At 52.6% G+C, this 18,867-nt stretch overlaps 3 protein-coding genes across 3 annotated transcripts; 1 reads left to right on the top strand and 2 right to left on the bottom strand.

The window, feature by feature from the left end:
• Positions 1 to 1,791: 1,791 nt before the first annotated feature.
• On the bottom strand, positions 1,792 to 5,160 carry 5MOAR (Adenylate-forming reductase; the record flags this gene model as incomplete). The annotated part of the gene is made up of 6 exons (XM_014689271.1): positions 1,792 to 3,507; positions 3,591 to 3,684; positions 3,753 to 4,141; positions 4,223 to 4,305; positions 4,386 to 4,520; positions 4,596 to 5,160. The coding sequence occupies 6 exons, from the start codon at positions 5,158 to 5,160 to the stop codon at positions 1,792 to 1,794; spliced, it is 2,982 nt and encodes a 993-aa protein (XP_014544757.1).
• A 3,984-nt stretch (positions 5,161 to 9,144) lies between these two features.
• G6M90_00g046290 (uncharacterized protein) lies at positions 9,145 to 10,574 on the top strand (the record flags this gene model as incomplete). Its single annotated transcript, XM_014689270.1, has 6 exons — positions 9,145 to 9,337; positions 9,472 to 9,602; positions 9,722 to 9,751; positions 9,876 to 9,992; positions 10,122 to 10,299; positions 10,462 to 10,574. The coding sequence occupies 6 exons, from the start codon at positions 9,145 to 9,147 to the stop codon at positions 10,572 to 10,574; spliced, it is 762 nt and encodes a 253-aa protein (XP_014544756.1).
• Positions 10,575 to 16,727: 6,153 nt separating this feature from the next.
• Positions 16,728 to 18,612, bottom strand: G6M90_00g046280 (uncharacterized protein; the record flags this gene model as incomplete). Its single annotated transcript, XM_014689269.1, has 5 exons — positions 16,728 to 17,529; positions 17,584 to 17,667; positions 17,734 to 17,859; positions 17,928 to 18,052; positions 18,121 to 18,612. 5 exons carry the CDS (start codon positions 18,610 to 18,612, stop codon positions 16,728 to 16,730), a joined length of 1,629 nt encoding a protein of 542 aa, XP_014544755.1.
• Positions 18,613 to 18,867: the final 255 nt, after the last annotated feature.

Genomic DNA, 18,867 nt, shown 5'->3' with positions numbered 1-18,867 from the left:
TAGCAAACAAACTACCCAGCATCCCAGCCACGCATCATCAAGAGAAAGAGCCAACTAACTCGCCTCTGAATCGTACAAACCTTCATGTTGCAGCAAGACACGCTCAACGCTGCCCTTCCGCACACTGGCAAGATATCTGGAAATTGGTTTGTGCGGGATCCCAAGTTCCGCCTTCACAAATCACAATATACACACTGAGAAGCATTGCCATATACGCACTCGTTCGTACAAAGCAACAAACTTGTGCCATCACTCGTAGGCTTATACACCCACCCGCCACACTTATTTCGACAGCATCCCAGGATTCAGGAACCGTTACCCGTTACTCCCCCCAATGACCCAGATAGTCAAGCCATTCCCGCCATTCTACCCCGCGTACGTCGACGCACGTCTCAAGATCCAGGCACGCATCCCGCCCCAGACACAACACAGCATGGCACAGCCAGCCCCCAGACGCGCACTACACCCCATTCATTGACCGCAACATGCCGCGGACGCACCTCAACACCAGCCAACGTATATCCTACCGCTGCCCCAAGGCACGCAAGCCCTCCCCTCCCATCCCATCAGAAGACGCCCGTCGCGAGAATACACCAGGCCACAGAGCGCCGGGCCAGAAAAACCCCCTCACCCAAAGGGAAAAAAAGGGGGGGCGTATCCGCACCCCAGCCTCCAGTATCCCAAGTGTCACTCATCTCTTGACGGCCGGCTGTCCTCCCACTCTAGCAGCAAACATGTATGTGACGAGACCGGTCCAGGACTGACACAGACACAGCATGCGGCAAGGCCAGGCCGGCGCCGTACCTCGTCCTGGCAGCCCTATCACGGGCACCAGGTTGCGACATGGTACCACTACAACTCGGCGTACACAGCTCCCGTGCTATTCTGGTCCCAGCTACACCGATGGAACCCCCCCCGTTGGACCCGCGTTGGACCCGTCGGGGCCTTCTTTGCTGCAAGCCACGTGCCATGGCGGCCTAGGGCAACGCATTCGTGCATGGGACGAGATCGATCCAGTTTGAAGCCACGCCCTCTCCCATGCAGCTAGCCGCCGCCAGATGCTAGAGAGCTTTCTTTTCCTGGGACCAGCGTGATGGGTGCGTGTGGATACTAGTCACTACATACGCGTACGTACCATGCGATATCATGCACAAAACGGGCCGCCGGTGTGGCAGGTCCACTAGCTTAGCACCGGGCCGGACAGAGCCGCACATCGCCGAAGAGTGGGGCCGCTTCAGATTTCCAGATTAGATCCAGATCTGATGGGACCCCAAATGCCGTCCCCGATACTACTTCTTGCGGCAAGGACAACACAAACGGCCAACAAAACAAAACGTAGCAATAACTGTCCGCCACCGTGGCAGGTTCATTGCATTGTAAATACTATACGCGTCTAAACAAAGAACAAAACGAAAGTTGCCACCATGCCGTAAAAATAAAAATGAAAAAACGAAAAAGAGGACAAAGGAAAAATAAAAGAGAGAGCAAAAGTTCTATATCAGATCAAATTTCCCTCCGTGCTCCATGTTCACATGCTGTTGACTGTCGATGACAATGACTCCAAAAACAATGAGAGAGAACAAAAAAATGACTAGACCGCCCATATTTCAACCGCCGTTGATATATGCAAAAATAGCATTGGGGCATTATACAGAGAGTGGTAGGGTATCAATTGGATAGAGTTTGCGGCCCGGAGATCTGCCTCTCGCAGGCCAGAATCGACAAAAAGAGGGAAAAAAAAAAAAAGAGAGCGCAGGATGAGGGGTGCAACGACTGTTGAGCGACACCATTTCAACTATCCCAGATGGCTCCGTATGCGGGAAGTCCTCGAGTCTCGAGGCCGTAGACCACCTTTTTGGTGATCTTCTCGTTTGCAATAATAATAACAGCTTCGGCTCCAAAGTCTTTGGCTAGATTGTAGCCCATTTTGACCAGATCGGGGCGACCCAGCTTCTTGGTATCGTGAATGACGGCATCTGGGATAGAGTCGTAAATCGTGTCAAGAACCTTTTTGCCAAACGTCTGCTCAGGATTTGGTGTTGACCAGATGAGCTGAGTCGGGCAGCTGGGCTGGCCAATGTGTCCGAGCAGAGGGCCGATTCCGGAGCCCGTGGCGATAACAACAATGCGGTTGAACAAAGTAGCAATTCGCATAACACCACAAGTGGGAAGGCCACGCACCCATAGCTGAGTGGGCGGGTTCTGGATGCAATCCCTGGTCCAGTCACCGGCATTCGAAACAACGAGAGAATAACCAGGCTTCTCGGCAATAGCTGACGGCTTCGGAGCTGGAATCGTGGCAAATGAGTGCCATTCGAAAAGTGGGCGTTTTGAGATTCTCGTGAAGCTGCCATTCACGGGAACCGTATAGTCAAACGAAAGAACGACGGCGTGGTCCGAAAGCGGCACAGTATTGACAGGTACCTTGCGCAGCCAAAACCATGAGGAGGCGACGCTGCAGGTGGCCACACCAAGCATCCAGAATCCTGGCGTTTTCACGAGTGCAAGTCCAAAGTCTTCACCAGCCGGCGTGACATCTCGCACGGAGAACATGGTGCGTACCCAAAACAGACCCAGCGCTGTCCAGCCAACAAACCGATGAATTCCCTCAAATTGGTCGTGGTACTTCTTCCGGAATGTAGGGTACGCAAATCCCACCAGACCACAGCACAATACACACAGCATCCATGAAACCATGATGGTTGCAATTGAATCATTCGTCTTGTTCTGTGTATAAGCCACTGTTGACCGGAATGTGGACCCGAGAAGCCACGCGGTGGCACACACTCCAGCACCGGAATGAACACCTCCCAGGTGGTAGATCTTTGCAAAACGCTTTCGCATCCAGAGGGGAGCCGACTTGGGGAGAGAACAAGTAATAGTGTAGAGCGTGTTGATGACGACGTCCTGGCGGACCAGAACCGCAAGGACCAGGTTGGCCGCCGTGAGGGTGGCGAGCCACTCGGCTCCTGGGTTGACCAAGAGCAGGGCAATGAGCGCACCAACATTGAGCAGGCCAATGAGACTAAATAGAAATCGATAGACGATGGCAATACGGTGTCGGAACCCTCGCAAATGCTTGGGCAGTTTCTTGTCCGGAACCTCCTTGGAAATGTCGAGCTTGGGCTTCTCTAGTTCTGTCAGTGTGGACGAAGTCGATATGGACCTAACCTCGGCCAGAGTGCTCTGGTCGCTGCCGATGGCAGCCTCCTCGTCGTAATTCTGTGTCTCGTGCTTTGGTTCAGGCGCAAGAGCCATGAGACGGAGAGCGTTCTTGTCAATCTTGCCATTGGCTGTAGTGGGGAACGTTTGAAGCTGGTGAAGCTTGGACGGAATGGCATAGTACGGCTGCAATTTCTTCGTGTGGGCAAGGATCGATTGCTCGTCTTGACCCGATGGCGTTGTGAACCCATGGATGTCTCCCTCGATGAGAAGGGCGGTTGCACGGGTAACTCCAGGTGCGGAAGCCAGCGAAGATGATATTCCATCAAGTTCCACTCGGAAACCCTGGAGTTGTTGGGAAGGGACCAAGTCAGTTTTTGAAACCAATCAATGGGAACGACGCTGGGCCGATATTCAGATTCGCATACCTTGACCTTGACCTGATCGTCCACTCTGCCCAAGATGTCAATGTTCCCGTCTTCTCTCCACCTGCCCAGGTCGCCCGTGCAGTACATGTTGGATCTGTATGTGAGACACCAATTAGCGGTCTTGCCTCATACCAACCGTGTGGGTGATTTTCGGTCACTTACCCGTCATTTGCGAACGGATCTGGAATGTACGTTTCCTTTGTCTTGGATTCAAGCCCCACGTAGCCACGAGTTACGCCGTGGCCGCCAGCCCACATTACACCAGCCACACCCACGGGCGCGGGTCTGCCGTCATTGTCTAAAATGTAAACCGAGTTGTTGGGAGTCGGCCGGCCAATGGAAATAGGGTCGCCAGCGACATGCTTCGACATTGTGTTGACAATGGTGGTTTCGGTGGGTCCACAACAGTTCCAATATGTTGCATATGTTGCCCAGAGATCGGCCAGGTCCTGAGAGGTAGGTTCTCCAGCGGTTGCGACAACTTTGATGTTGGGATATAGTTTTGGGTGGTACTTTGACAAGATTGTGGGTGTGCAAATGAATACATCAAGCTAGTAAGACACGACAAGTGTTGCCGTCAGTCAAAATTCTGGGTTTCAAGAATTGGCTACAATCGGCGCGGGAACTCTTACCTGTCGAACTGTAGGCTCCCACTTGGAGCCTCTGAGAACGAGCGTGCCGCCATTGCAAAGACAGGAGAAAATCTCCCACGCAGCTACGTAACCAGTTAGTACACGGACGGCCATTGAACAGGACAGCTTCAGTCCTCTACTGTAAAATGACGGCAGAACATACCCATATCGAAGCTGATGTTGAGCACTTGTCCAACAGACATTCCCGGCTGGACGCCCAGCCCACCGGGAGACAGGCACACAAGGTTGGTCACGTTTTTATGCGTAACATCCACGCCTTTTGGCTTTCCAGTGGTTCCTGGGGAAAAAAAGCTGTTAGCCTCGCCCTATGTGGAAAAGCGACAAGGTTACAAAAAGAAGCGTTTGAACGAACCAGATGTATAGATGACGTAGCATCCACCGTCAGCAGACGCATGATCAACCCAAGACTCTGGAGCATCATATTCTTGATCCTCAATTGGAGTCTGCTCAATAACTACGGGGCTATGCGTAGGCAGGAGCTTTTTGATGCGGTCTTGGGTTGAAGTTATGCAGACAACATTCTGTCCGCCGCACTGCTCCGCAACAAGCTTGATTGTAGAATCCGGGACGACTCCACCATCAAGCGGCACATACTGTGCACCACAGGACAATATGGCCAATATACCAATTACCATCTCAGCCCCCCGCTTGACAACCAGTGGGACTGTTTGGTGAGGGCCCACGCCCAACCTTCGCAGCCGTGACGCAAGTGACTGCGCATGGATGGCTAGCTCCCGATATGTAAGCACCCTTTCTATATTAGCAGACAAGTCTCTAACAGCCTTGGCTGAGGGAATAGCCGCAGCATGGTGAAGGAAGGCTGCAGTGACGGTAGGGAAGGGACAATAAGATGCTTCACCATGGGTAAAGTCCCTAGTAGGCAAGACCATGGTGTGAGGTTTCCTTGAGTCGTTCATGATGAGGGCTGAGGTCAACTCCGAGGCCAACTCGCAGGTGAAAGACAGAGTAGTAGTTGGAGAAGAAAACTTGGGCTTCCAACTTTCACTGCGGCAAAGGAAGGGGAATGGCCCTTTAAATAGTTTTGCCAGTACATTCCCTGAGCTCGTTTGCCATGCTTCTCCTCACCAAGTACACTGCGTCCCCGGGCAACTCGGCCATATCAACGGGGTCATTGGGGTAGGCTTGTGGGAAGCTTTGCATCGCACATCCTAGTCTGATACTAGGCCCGCCGACAAAGATGCCGGATGCTAACTACATGCTACATGCTACATGCTACATTAGAGAACGCATGTTTGCTGGACCAGGGTACTTGAATTGGAGCCAATGCTGAACCACTTGAACTCAGGGAGCGTGAACACCTATGGGTCCCAACGACTACCGATGGTTCTTGGAGATGTGAGCATAGAGAACCGGCGCCGGGAAAATGGCCTGCCATACGCCTCACAATAATGCATACACTCGAGGCATATTGGGCCATGGGCCATGGGCCATGGGCCAAGTACTTCAATGTTTAATGCAGACACACCCCTGTCAACTTTGGGGAGGGGTGGGGGCACCCGGGGGTGTGGGCGGGTCAAGTCGGCCACTGGGCATATCATTCCGGGGTGTCGATGGTGTGAAATAATAGGCCATCGAAAAAGAAGAGTTTGCCCGCTGCGCATCAGCATGGAGGGAGCTGAGCAGGGTTTTGCGATGCTTTGAATGCTTGGCGCTCGGCGTGGAGTCATTATTTGCCATTTGGCCTTATAAAGTTTGCTATTGAGGCTTTCAATTCTGGTCGCCGCTCTCCAGATCCAGGCTCTGGCAGAGCGCAGTCTCCCGCTCCTTGGGCAGATGCAGGCACTCGCTCAGCACCAAAGGTTGGATAATACAACCGCGGACAATACCCTCTGTGTGTAGGCACGTTTGCCAAGTCCCAGGTAGTCGCAACTTTGTCTAGAAAAGATTCAATAAATAAATGAATTGAAAAGCGCTTTCGCGGCAAGCGATAATAGCCCGGCCCGGGGCGTGTGTTCACGGCGCAAGGCGGGGGGTGACTTCAAGCAGGGTCGGGCCTGTATCGGATAGCAATACTACAGGCCGGAGCGCCATTCTCTTGTGGAATGCCGCCACGGGAGACGGGAGCGCCATAAAGGGTAAGAGAGATTGGTACTTTGGCCAGAAGTACAGTAGAGGGCTCATTGAGACTCGCCAAAACACAAGGGTTCTTGCCGAGCTGATAATTCACAAACTCGATCGCGCAGTCTCTCCTGGTGAGACAGCCCAGGTATCTTCAGGTGAGGATGGGATGGCGGCCTTTGCCATCCGATGGAGAGGTGCGTCGAGGTAAGCTCAAGTGAGATGGAGACGGCTCTCACGCTGGCACTCTAGAGGGATCCATGCCAGATTGCACATGTGAGAAGAGGTCTAGGCCGGCTCCTTTCTATTTCCTTGTGTGCAACATCTTCCTCGTCCTTGGCAGTTGTTCCGTTCATGTACTCGGCAGACAGAGAGAGAGTCTTCAAGTCTCAGTCAGTTGCACCTCGTCCCCACCACCACTCAATCAATGCTCCACGTCTCCGAGTAGACAGCAGACGCCGGGTGTGAGAGTGTGGCTTGTTGGAAGAGCCAGTGACGGAGAGGTCCACTCGGCCGGTAGCACCAGACGTAGCAGAAGTAAGTTTGTCACCATGGACGCTGGCCAAAGTAATTCGTAACTAGAGTTGACCGAACAGGCGTGTGGCCTGAGGCGGGCGCACATGGGAAGCCCCCCATGGAAGCAGATTTCTGTAGCCACAGCATATGCAAAATGTACGCAAGATGTGTGCACAATGTGCGTAGGACAAGAAGAAGCGCCATGTCATGTACCAAGGCACAGCTTACAGACGTCGAGGCGTGTGTGGCGCCCGGCCTGCATGATCTCTGCTCGTACTTGAAGAAAGTAGCCATGACAGGATCCATCGGGCGATCAAACGTGGCTTTCGCGCTGTCCCATACAGTCAGCGTGGGTTCTGACACACGGTGAGGCAATCAGACCAAAAACTGTTTCGGTTATCTTGATGATCCTGGAGTTGGCCCTTGCAACTTGGTTGACCCTTGGGTGACTGATTATGCGCTCGTGGCCTTGGCTTTTCTGGCCCGGTCTGGCTTTCCTTTTGCAGATACCCATGCAAAGTAAAGAAGCGGGATGAGACGACGCCATTGCTTAGGTATCAATAAGTGCCGGGTTGCTCGAGTTAAGGTCAAGCAATCCGAAGCAGTGCGAGGCCGTGCGTACGACGACGGACAACGGGGGCATAGGGCGCGGCGAGCATGATGCGGCTCTGCGTCAAGGTTTCGAGATGCTCAAAATAACACACTCGAGATATTGTGCGTATTGTTTTGTTTTGTTCCTGCGGCGCGAACCCCTCCAGGAGAAAGAGATGTGGCCGGTGGAACAATCGATGCAGGTCCAGCCGATGCCAACTGAGATCAAAAGGTGATGCCAAACAAAGGTTGCCACACAGGTTGACACTTGGGGCGGACTGCCGAGTACGTACCTGGGTCGTTCCAGGAAGAAGCCGTAACACCGCGTTTGCATTATTATACCAAGGTCCAAGAGCCAAAGGCAATGTTTGATGCCATGGCCATGTTCAAAAGGCTCGCATACGGAGATGGGCATGGACATGGACATGGGCATAGACCTGACACCCGAACGTCAGGCGTTAGACGCCAGATACCAGGCACCAGGTCCTGCCTTCTGAGACCAGACTGCTCTGGTAGGCTCCTGCTCCTGCCATATTCAACAAAGATGCCATCCACACCCCACTTTGAGACTCGCACCTGTCCTTGTCGGTCTTCCCATTACGGCGGCACCTGCGAGCAGAGTACGTACTCGATACGGCTAGTACTACTCCGTACGGAGCACTGCCCAACTGGACAATATCATATCATTAATGCCTGTTTGTCTGTGATTCCAGATAGACCCCGCAGTCGCAGTTACGAGCCTGCTCTCACGTGTAAGTGCAAACACAGAGGCAGGAGCGAACTGTTTCGTTGCATCCTTGGTTGGATCCTTGGTTGGATCTGCCCTCGTGTTTGATGGCCCAGGTTCAAATGTTGGACAACTTACCCCAGGTGTTACCAGGCGCCGCCAAGCACCACCGGGCGTCACCCATTGATTCTAAATGTTCAACTTGTCTCTTGTCAATGTTCTCTCCTATTTCAGCTTCCATATTGTTTCACAGTTGCTGGCATTCATCAGCATCCTTGGCGTCAGCTGCTTGTCGTATGTACTCGTATACCGTAGGAAGTGGCATTAGACTTTTCCCCTTTCAGGCCCAGATGACCTGTGGCAGAAACAATTGTTCCTCTCTCCCGCATCGGTTCGCAGAAGCAGTCGAGCATCGTTCACAGAGACGCTGGATCCCGGCCAATCGCCGCCTTGCAGGTGGCTGGTCCAATACCTGAACATGCTACATATAACCGCATCCTGTCGACTCCACCACGCCTCACCACCGTTGACCTCTTGACGACCTCTCCAACAATTCAAGTCATTGACCCAGCCCCATCACCAATCCCATCGTCTCCCGTCACACATTGCCCATTGCCCATTGCCCATTGCCCATTGTCCGCTCCCCGTTTCCCATTGCAAGCGCTATCGCTGCTGCTGTTGACCATCCCTGCCCCCGTCCGTCTACATACAAAGCTACGTCTCCTCCCCCACGGTGCTGGTCATCCGTGTGTGCAACAGGACAGCTCATTGACGGCGTCATTCATCACCATCTCCCTGTCGCCTCGCTCTCCCTTTGCCTGCATCCAGGCAAGGAAAAACGAAGAGAGACCCAATCTACATCTTTTGACAAGGTAATTGGTTGTACCGATCCACCGTATCGCTGTTCATCATCCATTCATCGCTTCCGTCACCCTTCTAGGTTCAACGCCCACATCCATAACGGAGAAGGCATCCATCGCCAACCAACATGTCTGCGTCTGGTCTTGTCCAAGCCACGTCACCTGCCCAAGGTGTCAGGCTCATCACCTTCACTAGGCCCGAGAAGCGGAACGCCCTTTCCCGACAGCTTCTCGACGAGTTCCTTGTTGAGCTGGAGGCGGCCTCAACAGATCCGGCAGTTAAAGCCATCGTCATAACCGGCACCGGGACCTTCTTTTCAGGTGAGCCACTTGGCCAGGCGTCCTCACCACTCACTGGCTTACCCGTCTCACTCCTGTTGCTCCACCCTGGCTACCTTGGCGTCCGAAGATTCCAACGACGACTAATGTTCTGGTGCTTCTTCTCTCTCTTGTAGCCGGCGCCGATCTCAAAGACATTGCCGACCTTGACTCCGCTGGTGCCCGATCATGTCGATACCTGGAGAATTTGTGCGTCGGCATGACCGCTGTTCGCAAACCATTGATCGCAGCCGTCAATGGACCAGCGGTGAGGACATGTCACCCCAGCCATGGCTTGTTAGCGCGGCCGACTACTCAACGGGATCGTCGGCCCGCTCCAAGCCTTCTTGGAGACTTAAACTTACATGAACTCTGCGTCTATCATAGCTTGGCGGCGGATTCGAGGTGGCCTTGATGGTGAGAGAGAAAAAACACCTTTACCCCGTTCCCGATGCTGCAGCGAATCCGGCCATTTTGGGTCGTCTCCGCCGCGTTGGCAGTCAACCACCATGTGGCTAATGCAAGGAGCATCGATATCTAGTGTGACCTGATTTTCGCCGCAAAGTCTGCATATTTCGCGCTTCCAGAAACGAAACGCGGACTTATCCCCGGTGCGGGTGGCACCCAGCGATTAACCGCTGCGGTTGGCAAGTTTCGAGTAAGTAGTAGTACTCCGATCAACCAGACGGATGCCTGTCCTTTGGTGGGGAGGCATCTCGTTCGAGCCCCAGCGATTGGGAGGCAGCCAAGAGTACTAAGCGCTGCTTCTTCTTGCTCACGTTTTTAGGCTATGCGAACCATTCTTACGGGCAAACCAATTACGAGCGAGGAGGCATTGTCATGGGGCCTGTTATGCGAGCTCATGGAAGACGGTGTCTTGCTCCAGCAAACCATTGTAGCCGCGACGGCGCTGACGACGCATGGGGCAGAGGCGCTTGAATTGGCCAAGGAGGCCATCTGCAGAGGTGAGAATCAATCGTTGCTAAGACGAGTTTTTGACCCAGTGCTGTATGGCACTGATTTTTTTTTTTTCTTCAACATTTTTGGCCTCTTCCCTTTTCCCTTGTTTCCGCCTTGATTCACCGAATACTTGTGTAAAACTAATGGTTCTCTCGCCTGCCTTCCAGCCGACGGCTTATGCAGAGACGACCTATTTGAACGACAGCTGTACTACACCACGTTCGGCACGGAAGAGAAGCGGAAGGGTGTGGATGAGTTCCTGGCCAAGCGGGGCCGTTAACTCAGCAAGGAACAACGAGGGTTTGCGCTTGTCTGGTGTGGCTGGTTAAGCGTTAAGCGTTAAGCGTTAAGGATCTGAGAAAGGTCCAAAAAAAGCCGACATCAGGAGCCCAGTTTAGGCTGCATGCGAGTGAGTGGCTGGGGGCGGTTACCAGGAAACCGGGGTGGGCTTGACAACAACGACATGCATCAGCTTACCATTGAAGAAAAACCCGCATGACGCTACGCGAGGCTGCATGTGCATAGAGCCATTGAAAGGCAATAGTCAAATCAACAAGACCGCTTGAACCCGCCTGCCCGTCCTGTCAGAGTGCACCGTGTATTGCGCCCCCCATTGCGCCGATGATGCAAGAAACGTCCAACCTCGCCGCGCGGCTCTGGCTCTGGCTCTGGCTCCGGCTCGTAAAACATACCGTCCATGTTTATTTATGTAAGCCGTGCTCGTATAGGGAGTTGCCGTCGCTGGGTACAGCTAGATAAGCTGGCAACCAACTGAGGCAACCAACTGAGGCAAGTGCTTGGCAACTCGTCCAACTCGTCCAACTCAGCTCAGGGTGATATGGAGCCCAGTGTAACATTTGAACTTTGAATCCTGGGCCGAACTCAGCAGGGCAACTCGTCCGAAGTGACAGATTTCCTGCCTTTGCTGTTGAAGGCACTCAGTCCGTCCCCCCAAGTTACTCCGGATGGTAAGCGATGTTGCGCTGGCAAGGACAACAAACCAACCCCAATGGTAGTCTGGTTCGGATCGTCAACTCGCGATGCAACACAATGGGACCATGCAACAGGCAGGAAAAGAGTCTTTTATATATGTTCACATGCACATGGATATATACCAATAATAATAGTAGCAGTAGTCATAAAATAGAATAAACTTTTTTTTTTTAGAAAAAAGGTTTGTTTTAGAAAAAAGAAAGAAAGAAAGAAGGATGTTAGAAAATACGCCTGCTGCATAGGTCTACGGCCGCACAGACGCAGCATGTCATACCGAGCAGTCAAGCAAGGGTCAGTGGCCGATGCTGGCATCGACGGAAAGTGTCGCATGGCCCCCCGTCCACGTGGCAGGGCGGCAGACAGGCAGATAGATAGATAGGCTGGCCGCGGCGAATGACCAAGTCAAATGATGGCGTGTGAAGGGCGACTGGGAGAAAAAATGCCGCGGGACAAGGCCAAGCCGCCCTCTCTGTGGTGGTGCACTGCGACCAGACCTTTTTCCCGGCCGGCATCCACGGCACTGTCCGGGCTGGGCAGCAAACTCGAGGGGTTCATCGGTTCGCACGAACCGGGCTCGAGACGGGGGGGCCCGGGACGCGAGCGCGAGTTTCTCCTTCCATCGACCCGTCCGTCCGTCCGTCACATGGGGCGGCGTGCGCGTGGTGAAGAGAAGGTGGCGGGAGACCGGACTCCAAAAACACGTCGAGGGATGAGGAGAAGAGGCCCTACAGCAGTTTGTGCGTCTGCGTCTGCGTCTGCGGCGGAAGACTGTGCAGGCTCCCCCCGTGTCCGCCAGGCAGAGAGAGTCTGGTTGCACGAGAAATCCACGCATGTACGGAGTACAACATGTGTCAACGGGGGGGGGAGGGGGAGGGAGTGGGAACTTCTGCGCGTCCAGTCGTCTTCATGCAGCACGACGACTGTGGCATGATTGCAGATCGAGGCTCAGAAGTTCGCCAACGCATGGCCACTCTAGAACCAAAGGGGGCAGGGCCCGGTTCGATTGCGCTGGCCGCAGCGTGCAGCCCATGCAGCCAGTACTACCTGTCTGGCTATTATTATCTACTTTATCGATCCCATGCTCCATGTCCGTCTTGGCCTGCTGGCATTGAGCGATGCGTGTCGAGGTACGGAGTACCGAGTAACATCGTGGGGAACCGACGTGGACATGCCAAACCTGCAACTGAAACGTCATGGCTTTGTCTTTACGCCGGCCATGCCTTGAAATGTCATCGGAATGTCATCGCCTTGCTTGGCCATTTACTTGAGGCAAGTAAAACCAGCCAAGGAAACGTGCAATAGGGTAGACAGCAGCAAACATGCAACCGAGCATTGTCCAAAAGCCTGGATCCGAGATGCTGTCCAGTGCCCAGTGCTCAGTGCTCAGTGCTCGCACCCCCCCCCTGGGTGGGTTACCATTTCGAAGAGACACAATTTTGGCACGACATTCCAACACAGTCTGCCACGGCGCAGCTGGGCCTTGCTCCCGTGCCTGAAATGTAATGCTCCCCAATGGAAAATTGAACAGGACAAAAGAGAAAAAGAAAAAAGATTGAGAAAATTTTTCAATGCCTTCTGGAATTGACGCAGATAGCCCCAAAAAAAAATGTGAATGTGATAAAGACGGCTTGAAATGCATCAGCCCCAAGACGAACAAGAAGCTCTCGGTACAATTCTCCCAAGTACCAATGTAAACTGACATGTCAAATTCAGGGCGAACCGGCAGGACGGGCTGCTAGGTTTCGCCCTGGGGCAAACAAAGGGAAGTCAGAAACCGAAGACAAGAAAAAATAAATCCCCAATCCAGCACGGAGCTAGTATTCACATCCCGGCTCTCCCATTGCTGCGGAACTCGGTAGAAGCAAAACCCTGCAAGACAATCGCGGCACCAGTGGCGAAAACAAACAGGTACAATCAGGTACACACGCCGCTCGGGGAGTCTGATTCTGCTTCACCACGTTGCCTCGTGTCCTCGAGCAAGCCAAGCCAAATCTCTCGTTTCTCTCGCCTCTCTCTACCTCGCCGCCTTTCTGTCTCCCTTTTCCTTGAAACGCCCCCCAGCTTCTCAAGCCTCACGAGCCTCGCGACGTATGCCTTATTAGCTTGTAGTCCATGCCTTGCAAGTCATGGCCATGATTCCGTATCCACGTGCAAACGGCCAGGGTCTCTCCTGCTCGACGCACACGCCCTTGTCTTGGAATTCTGTAGCGGTAAACAAAAGGGATACATTCTTGTTTCTACTTACACCGTAAACGGCCTCAACAGCGAAACTCTATCGCCGCCGGCGCTGCTTCCTTTCTTTTTCTTGCCATTTGAGTCCGCTCCCCTTCTCCCGTCGTTTCCCTTCTTGAAAGTCCTGCTCCCCCGGGGTTTTCCTCAAGGGCGACTCCAAGGCCATAGGGTAGGCTACCCAAAGATCGGTATGCATGGTCTTGTCTCAGATGCAAAATGGTTGTATTCCTCCTGGTGACAGACCGGGTGGGTGGACGGGACCGGAGGGAAGGGATTACGGGGAAGGGGGGAGGTGGTGATGAGTAGGAGGATTGTGATGAGAAAGCCCGTTTAATTAGTGGGCGACTTTTGGGAAACAAAAGGGCGAGGATGAGAAAGAGAGAAGAGAGATTTGCCCAAGCGCATCCAGGATTACGGTACTCCGTACCGAGTACCAAGAGTTGAAGAATGTTTCAAAGGACGGGCTCCTCCGGGGACCTGCAAAAAGAGAAGCACACCAATATCGGAGATTTGCCTTTCATATTTTTTTTTCTCTCCTTTCAGCGAGGCAGGGATGCTCGTGATGCTGGGAATAGTATCTTCCAGCTCATTTCGGCAGACGTCCAAACCCCGGACGGTCCAAACCCCGGATGGTCAAAGCCCCGGATTGTCAATCTTCCAGATCGCTGCTTGTGCGATCCGGGGCCGCCCTACACGTGATGATACCCTTTCCTTGCCTGGGGCATGACACAGCCAAGCCCGTGTTTGATGTCTGTCCTGCATCAACACACCAACAAACGAAATAAGAGCGAAGAAAAGAAGGAAAGAAGGAAAGAAGGATAGAGAGAAAGAGAGAGAGAGGTGACGTCGGTCATTGTGACGTGGTATCACGTACTCTCCTTCTCTGTCCACCTGGGCCTGTTCACGCGGAAACCCGTCACGCCGGTCGATGATACACAATCAGCCTGCCTCATTTGTCCCGGACTCCCGATTTTCATCCAAAATTCCCTCCTGAGCCGCGAGCCGTACTTCGTTTTCATCTGTGCGGTACGCCCTTTTTGTTTGGACGAAAAAAAAAAGCGACACAACTGATGAACCTGCCGCCCCCAACGGATGCTTTGGCAGCTGTAGCGGGAAACAGAAACACGCGGGGGAAAAAGACTGAGCCTCCATGCAAATTACCCGTACCGTCTCAGCGACAACCAAAAAGAAAACTGAAACCGCATTCGTTCTATCAATATCACCCTTCTTTTTCACATTCGCACCCATCAGTCCACTTTCCTGTCTTTGCGCAACGTCGTACAGACAACGCGGGGAAAATGGAGGCACGCCGCCCGTGTCTTCGTCGTCACCAAAAAGTGGATTTTCCTGCTCTTGTTCTGGTGTCCCTGGATTTTTGTGTTAGTCCTTCTTTCATGTTATTTCCCCCAATGGTCTGAGAGTCTGAGATTACCATATGCATGTTTGACCTTATTTGGTGCGGCGGCTGTTTTGGGGTCTTTTGTAGTCGCGTCAAGGGCATTGACTGGCCTTGTGTGATGTGCGACTAGGAACACGGCATGTTTGGGGTTTGGGGTTTGGGGTTTGGGCTTCTCCGCGCGAGGACATGCCGTGATAAAACGGGGAAGAGGAGCGGGACGGCGGCGATGATTGCGGGGGTTTCAAACTTGAAATGCTGTGCGATCGATTGTTGATCGTTGAGCGTGTTCGTACGCGTTTGTGGGGAGTGTTTTGCCCTTGCGAGGAGTCTCTATGCGAGTCTAATGATGTGTGATGCTGGTGTTGCCAGTTGGAGAGACAGGCGGGGGTGGGTTTGACGTAGCGTGGGGATTTCATCTACTCTCTCTCTCCTTCCTCCGTTGTGTTCTTTTCTCCCTCTTTTCTCTCTCTCTCTCTCTATCTCTCTCTCTTTCTCTTTCTCCCCCCCCGAAACTCCCTCTGCTTGTTTTGGTACACCGTCCAGCCATTGTAAAGACCGTTGACACTTGCATCTTTATTTAAGGTACGCTACGGGACACAGCATACATGGCCAGCAGTAGTGCCTTGGAACAATCAACATGGTTAGTTGAAAACTTGAAACTAGGCGTAACAACTACCGTCTTGGCTTCGCATGCCTGCCCATCCGCCGTTGATCCGTGTTTGCAATATTAAGCCTATTTTCGCACCTTATTGCTCCACGTCGGAATGAGCATGGGGAACATGGATTCGACTGTAGGGGCATTTCAGCCGAAACAACACCGGTACGTACGTCGACACTCTGCAGTGCTAAGAGCCGACTCTAGCATTGATTCCATTTACTCAAATGGAAACTAGAATCGTGATTCTGAAACTGACACTCTTCTCGGGGACTATTTCATCTCACCTAGCTATTGACTGCCGTCGCACGCCCTGGATCCTCACATCCCGTCAACACCACGGAACTTGGGCTCGTTTCAGATTCGCTACCCTACAGAAGCTGCCGAATGAGTACGGATGAAACCATGAACCATTGCCAAATATGCCTAGTAAGGCGAAGTATGATACAGACGCGAACAAAAAAGTCACCGTATCACTTACGGGTTAGTCGACAGACTGTGTCTATGAAAAACAGGACGGGTTTATTTCGTACATGCTTTTCCCACAATGGCCTCATGTTTGGCAGGTCTTCTTACCGATACCCTCTCGGGGGCTTCGATCAGTGATATGGAATACCTCCTGCCTAAGCCGTTGGTCAATTGATGTGGCTGCTCAAGGATATCTGGGATCCGGCTTGTCTTTGGATGCAGGATGACGTCTATCGGTCTTATCAGCAAGCATCTCTTGGGTAAGTCAACAATTCTATATAGACATATGGCCCATGGTAGGATAATCTTCGCGCTCTGTCAAGAGTACACCAGGATACTGGTGTATGATATATAATATGGCTGTGTGATGACAATGGACTTGGTCTGTTCGAGTTCAGCCCACACTTCACGGTTATGCTTTAATATGGGGCACGCTTACAGCAGAGGTAAGTACACACTTGATACAGAACATGATCCTGAGTCTGACTATTATATATATACATATACAACAAGAATTCTCGACCTCATACGAGGTTCGGGAAATGAAGTGGATATATTTCGCTTGTGGCGATTAAATAGATACAGTAGCAATATAAAACGCGTGCTCGTTTTCCCCTTACCCATATAGTAGTAGTTGACACATCAGATACATAAACCTCGGATCAGTCGGGTGTTTTTTGCAGTCCTTATTTACCAGCCTCCGCGCTGCTGGCACCGTCAAATGAGCGTCTCTCCCTGATAAACTTGGGCCATGTGTTGGTGAGCACAAGGTACTTGATGCTCATTTCGGAATCGTCGAAGACACCCTCATTGAAAGCTTCAGGAATGTCGCCCCAGTATCGAGCAGTCTCACCCGATTCACTCTGCGGTTTAGGTACGTCAGCAAAGGGAGTGGCGGGGTCTGGCGTGCTGCATTCGCCACAGACAACGCGGGCGGCCCCTTCGAAGATTGCTTTGAGGTTCTTGAAGTCGTGTGATGACAGGTTGACCTGAAATTCGGCACTGTTGCTGCTGATGAAGTCGATGTAAATGCGAAGGGCGCTCTCGAAGCACTCTCGCGACAGAGTCAAGGTTTTCTCGCTGTCCTTCTCGTCCCTAACCGGTTCCCTGAGGCTGGGGTTGACAATGTACTGGGCACGCCACTCACGAACCCGGGTGAGGAAGGCAATGTTCTCACCGGAGAAATCTCGAAGAGCAGAGAACTCCTGCAGAGGCTCGGGGTTCTTTGCCAACGTGTGCTCCAGGGCGTCCATGGTTAAGATACTGCCACCAGTGGTAGACACTGAACCAGCTTTGGTACGACCCATCCATGAAGATGAACTAGTGCCAGAGTGCAGAGATTTCCCACTATGCTGAACGGACTTCTGTCGGGACTCCCAGCGTGCAATGGAGTCGAGGGTCTCCTGGCAAAGGGATTGTTGCCTCCGAACTTCCCAGACGGGAATGAACACGGTGAAGATTTCGAGCATCATCATTGCAATGGCGATCCTGAAGAGACAGATTAGCTATATGACACGTCGGCCAAACCGGTGGCGTACCTACCATTGCGGAGGGATAAAGTAATTGTTGACAGGAGCCATGCCGGGAACATAGAGCGCAATGAGCCACATTGGGGAGGCATGAAGACTATATCACAGTTAGCACAATTTTGAAGATGATTGGGAGATATTACAATGAGACGAGTCTCCTTACCCGGACAAGCAGCAAGCAATGGTCTGCGTTCGCCAACCTTGGGTGTCACGCAGGTTCCGAGAGCGCCATAGAATGACGGGAGCAACGATCCAAGCCCAGAATAGTTGCCAAAAGATAGACGGCCACCTTCATGATACCACGGATTAGTCTCATCAAATCCCATTCGCCTTTGGGTAGAGGGAGCTGCAACATACCACTCCCAGCCACGACCCTGCTCAGCCTTTTGCTCCATAGCAGTGCCGGTAACTTCAGTTCCGGAGATGCCCCAGCCAGAGTGAAATTTACGAGAAATAAGGAACATGAAGATGGTGAGGGAAAGCTACTTCTTGTGAGCAATTGGCTGTGATGCATGCTTGCTTGGTTACTTTCTGCGACGGGAATACTTACGTGAGCTACCATGCCCAAGCCGACGAATATCAAAACTCTCTGCGTATAAGGGAGCATCTTCCATCTGGCGACAAGCGTCTTGCGGATCCGAGGACGCTGGCCATCCCACCCCAAGTCACCCGTCTTTTTGACGTATTGTTTTTGAGCGTTGGCGACGTACAAGAACCGACTGTTGGAGGCGTGGAACAGCGCGATGCCAAAGGGGAACCAGATGCTCATGATCCAGAATTCGGCAACTTCTGGCATCAAAGGACCGTACACGTAGCCTGTGGTGACGGCAACCCAGTAACAATGAAGAAATGCAATAGCTGTGAATGATAAGCCCAGGCCTCTGATTCGGAGAATAGGCATATCCCGCTTCGTCCACAAGAATGCCATGCCGCTAATAAGGATAACAGTCCATGTCACGGCGAAGACAATCCAAAAGATGCCTACGCCATCAAGCCGAACCTCCGGCTTGGTGTCGGGGGTGATCCCAAACTCTGAGCCCATTGTGTCTGTTGTGTTCTCACAGCTCGAGATATGTCTGAGGATAGGAACGGCACACGCCTCACGGCCAGAAGGGACGGGATGGAGGTTAAAGGATATGGGGAGTGAAAGGACGTGCGTGTCGATGCCCGGAGTTTGTCAACACCAGAACGCACGAGTCCTGATGGTGGTATCCTGTCAAGCAAAGACACTGGACGACGGGATTGAGCAATGGGGAAATGGGGGGCTTGGCTTGATAAATATTCGAATCCATTCAAC

This window comes from Metarhizium brunneum, chromosome 2, assembly GCF_013426205.1.
Source record: "Metarhizium brunneum chromosome 2, complete sequence".
Classification (NCBI taxonomy): Eukaryota; Fungi; Ascomycota; class Sordariomycetes; order Hypocreales; family Clavicipitaceae; genus Metarhizium; species Metarhizium brunneum.
This window is presented reverse-complemented; position numbering and strand designations above follow the sequence as displayed.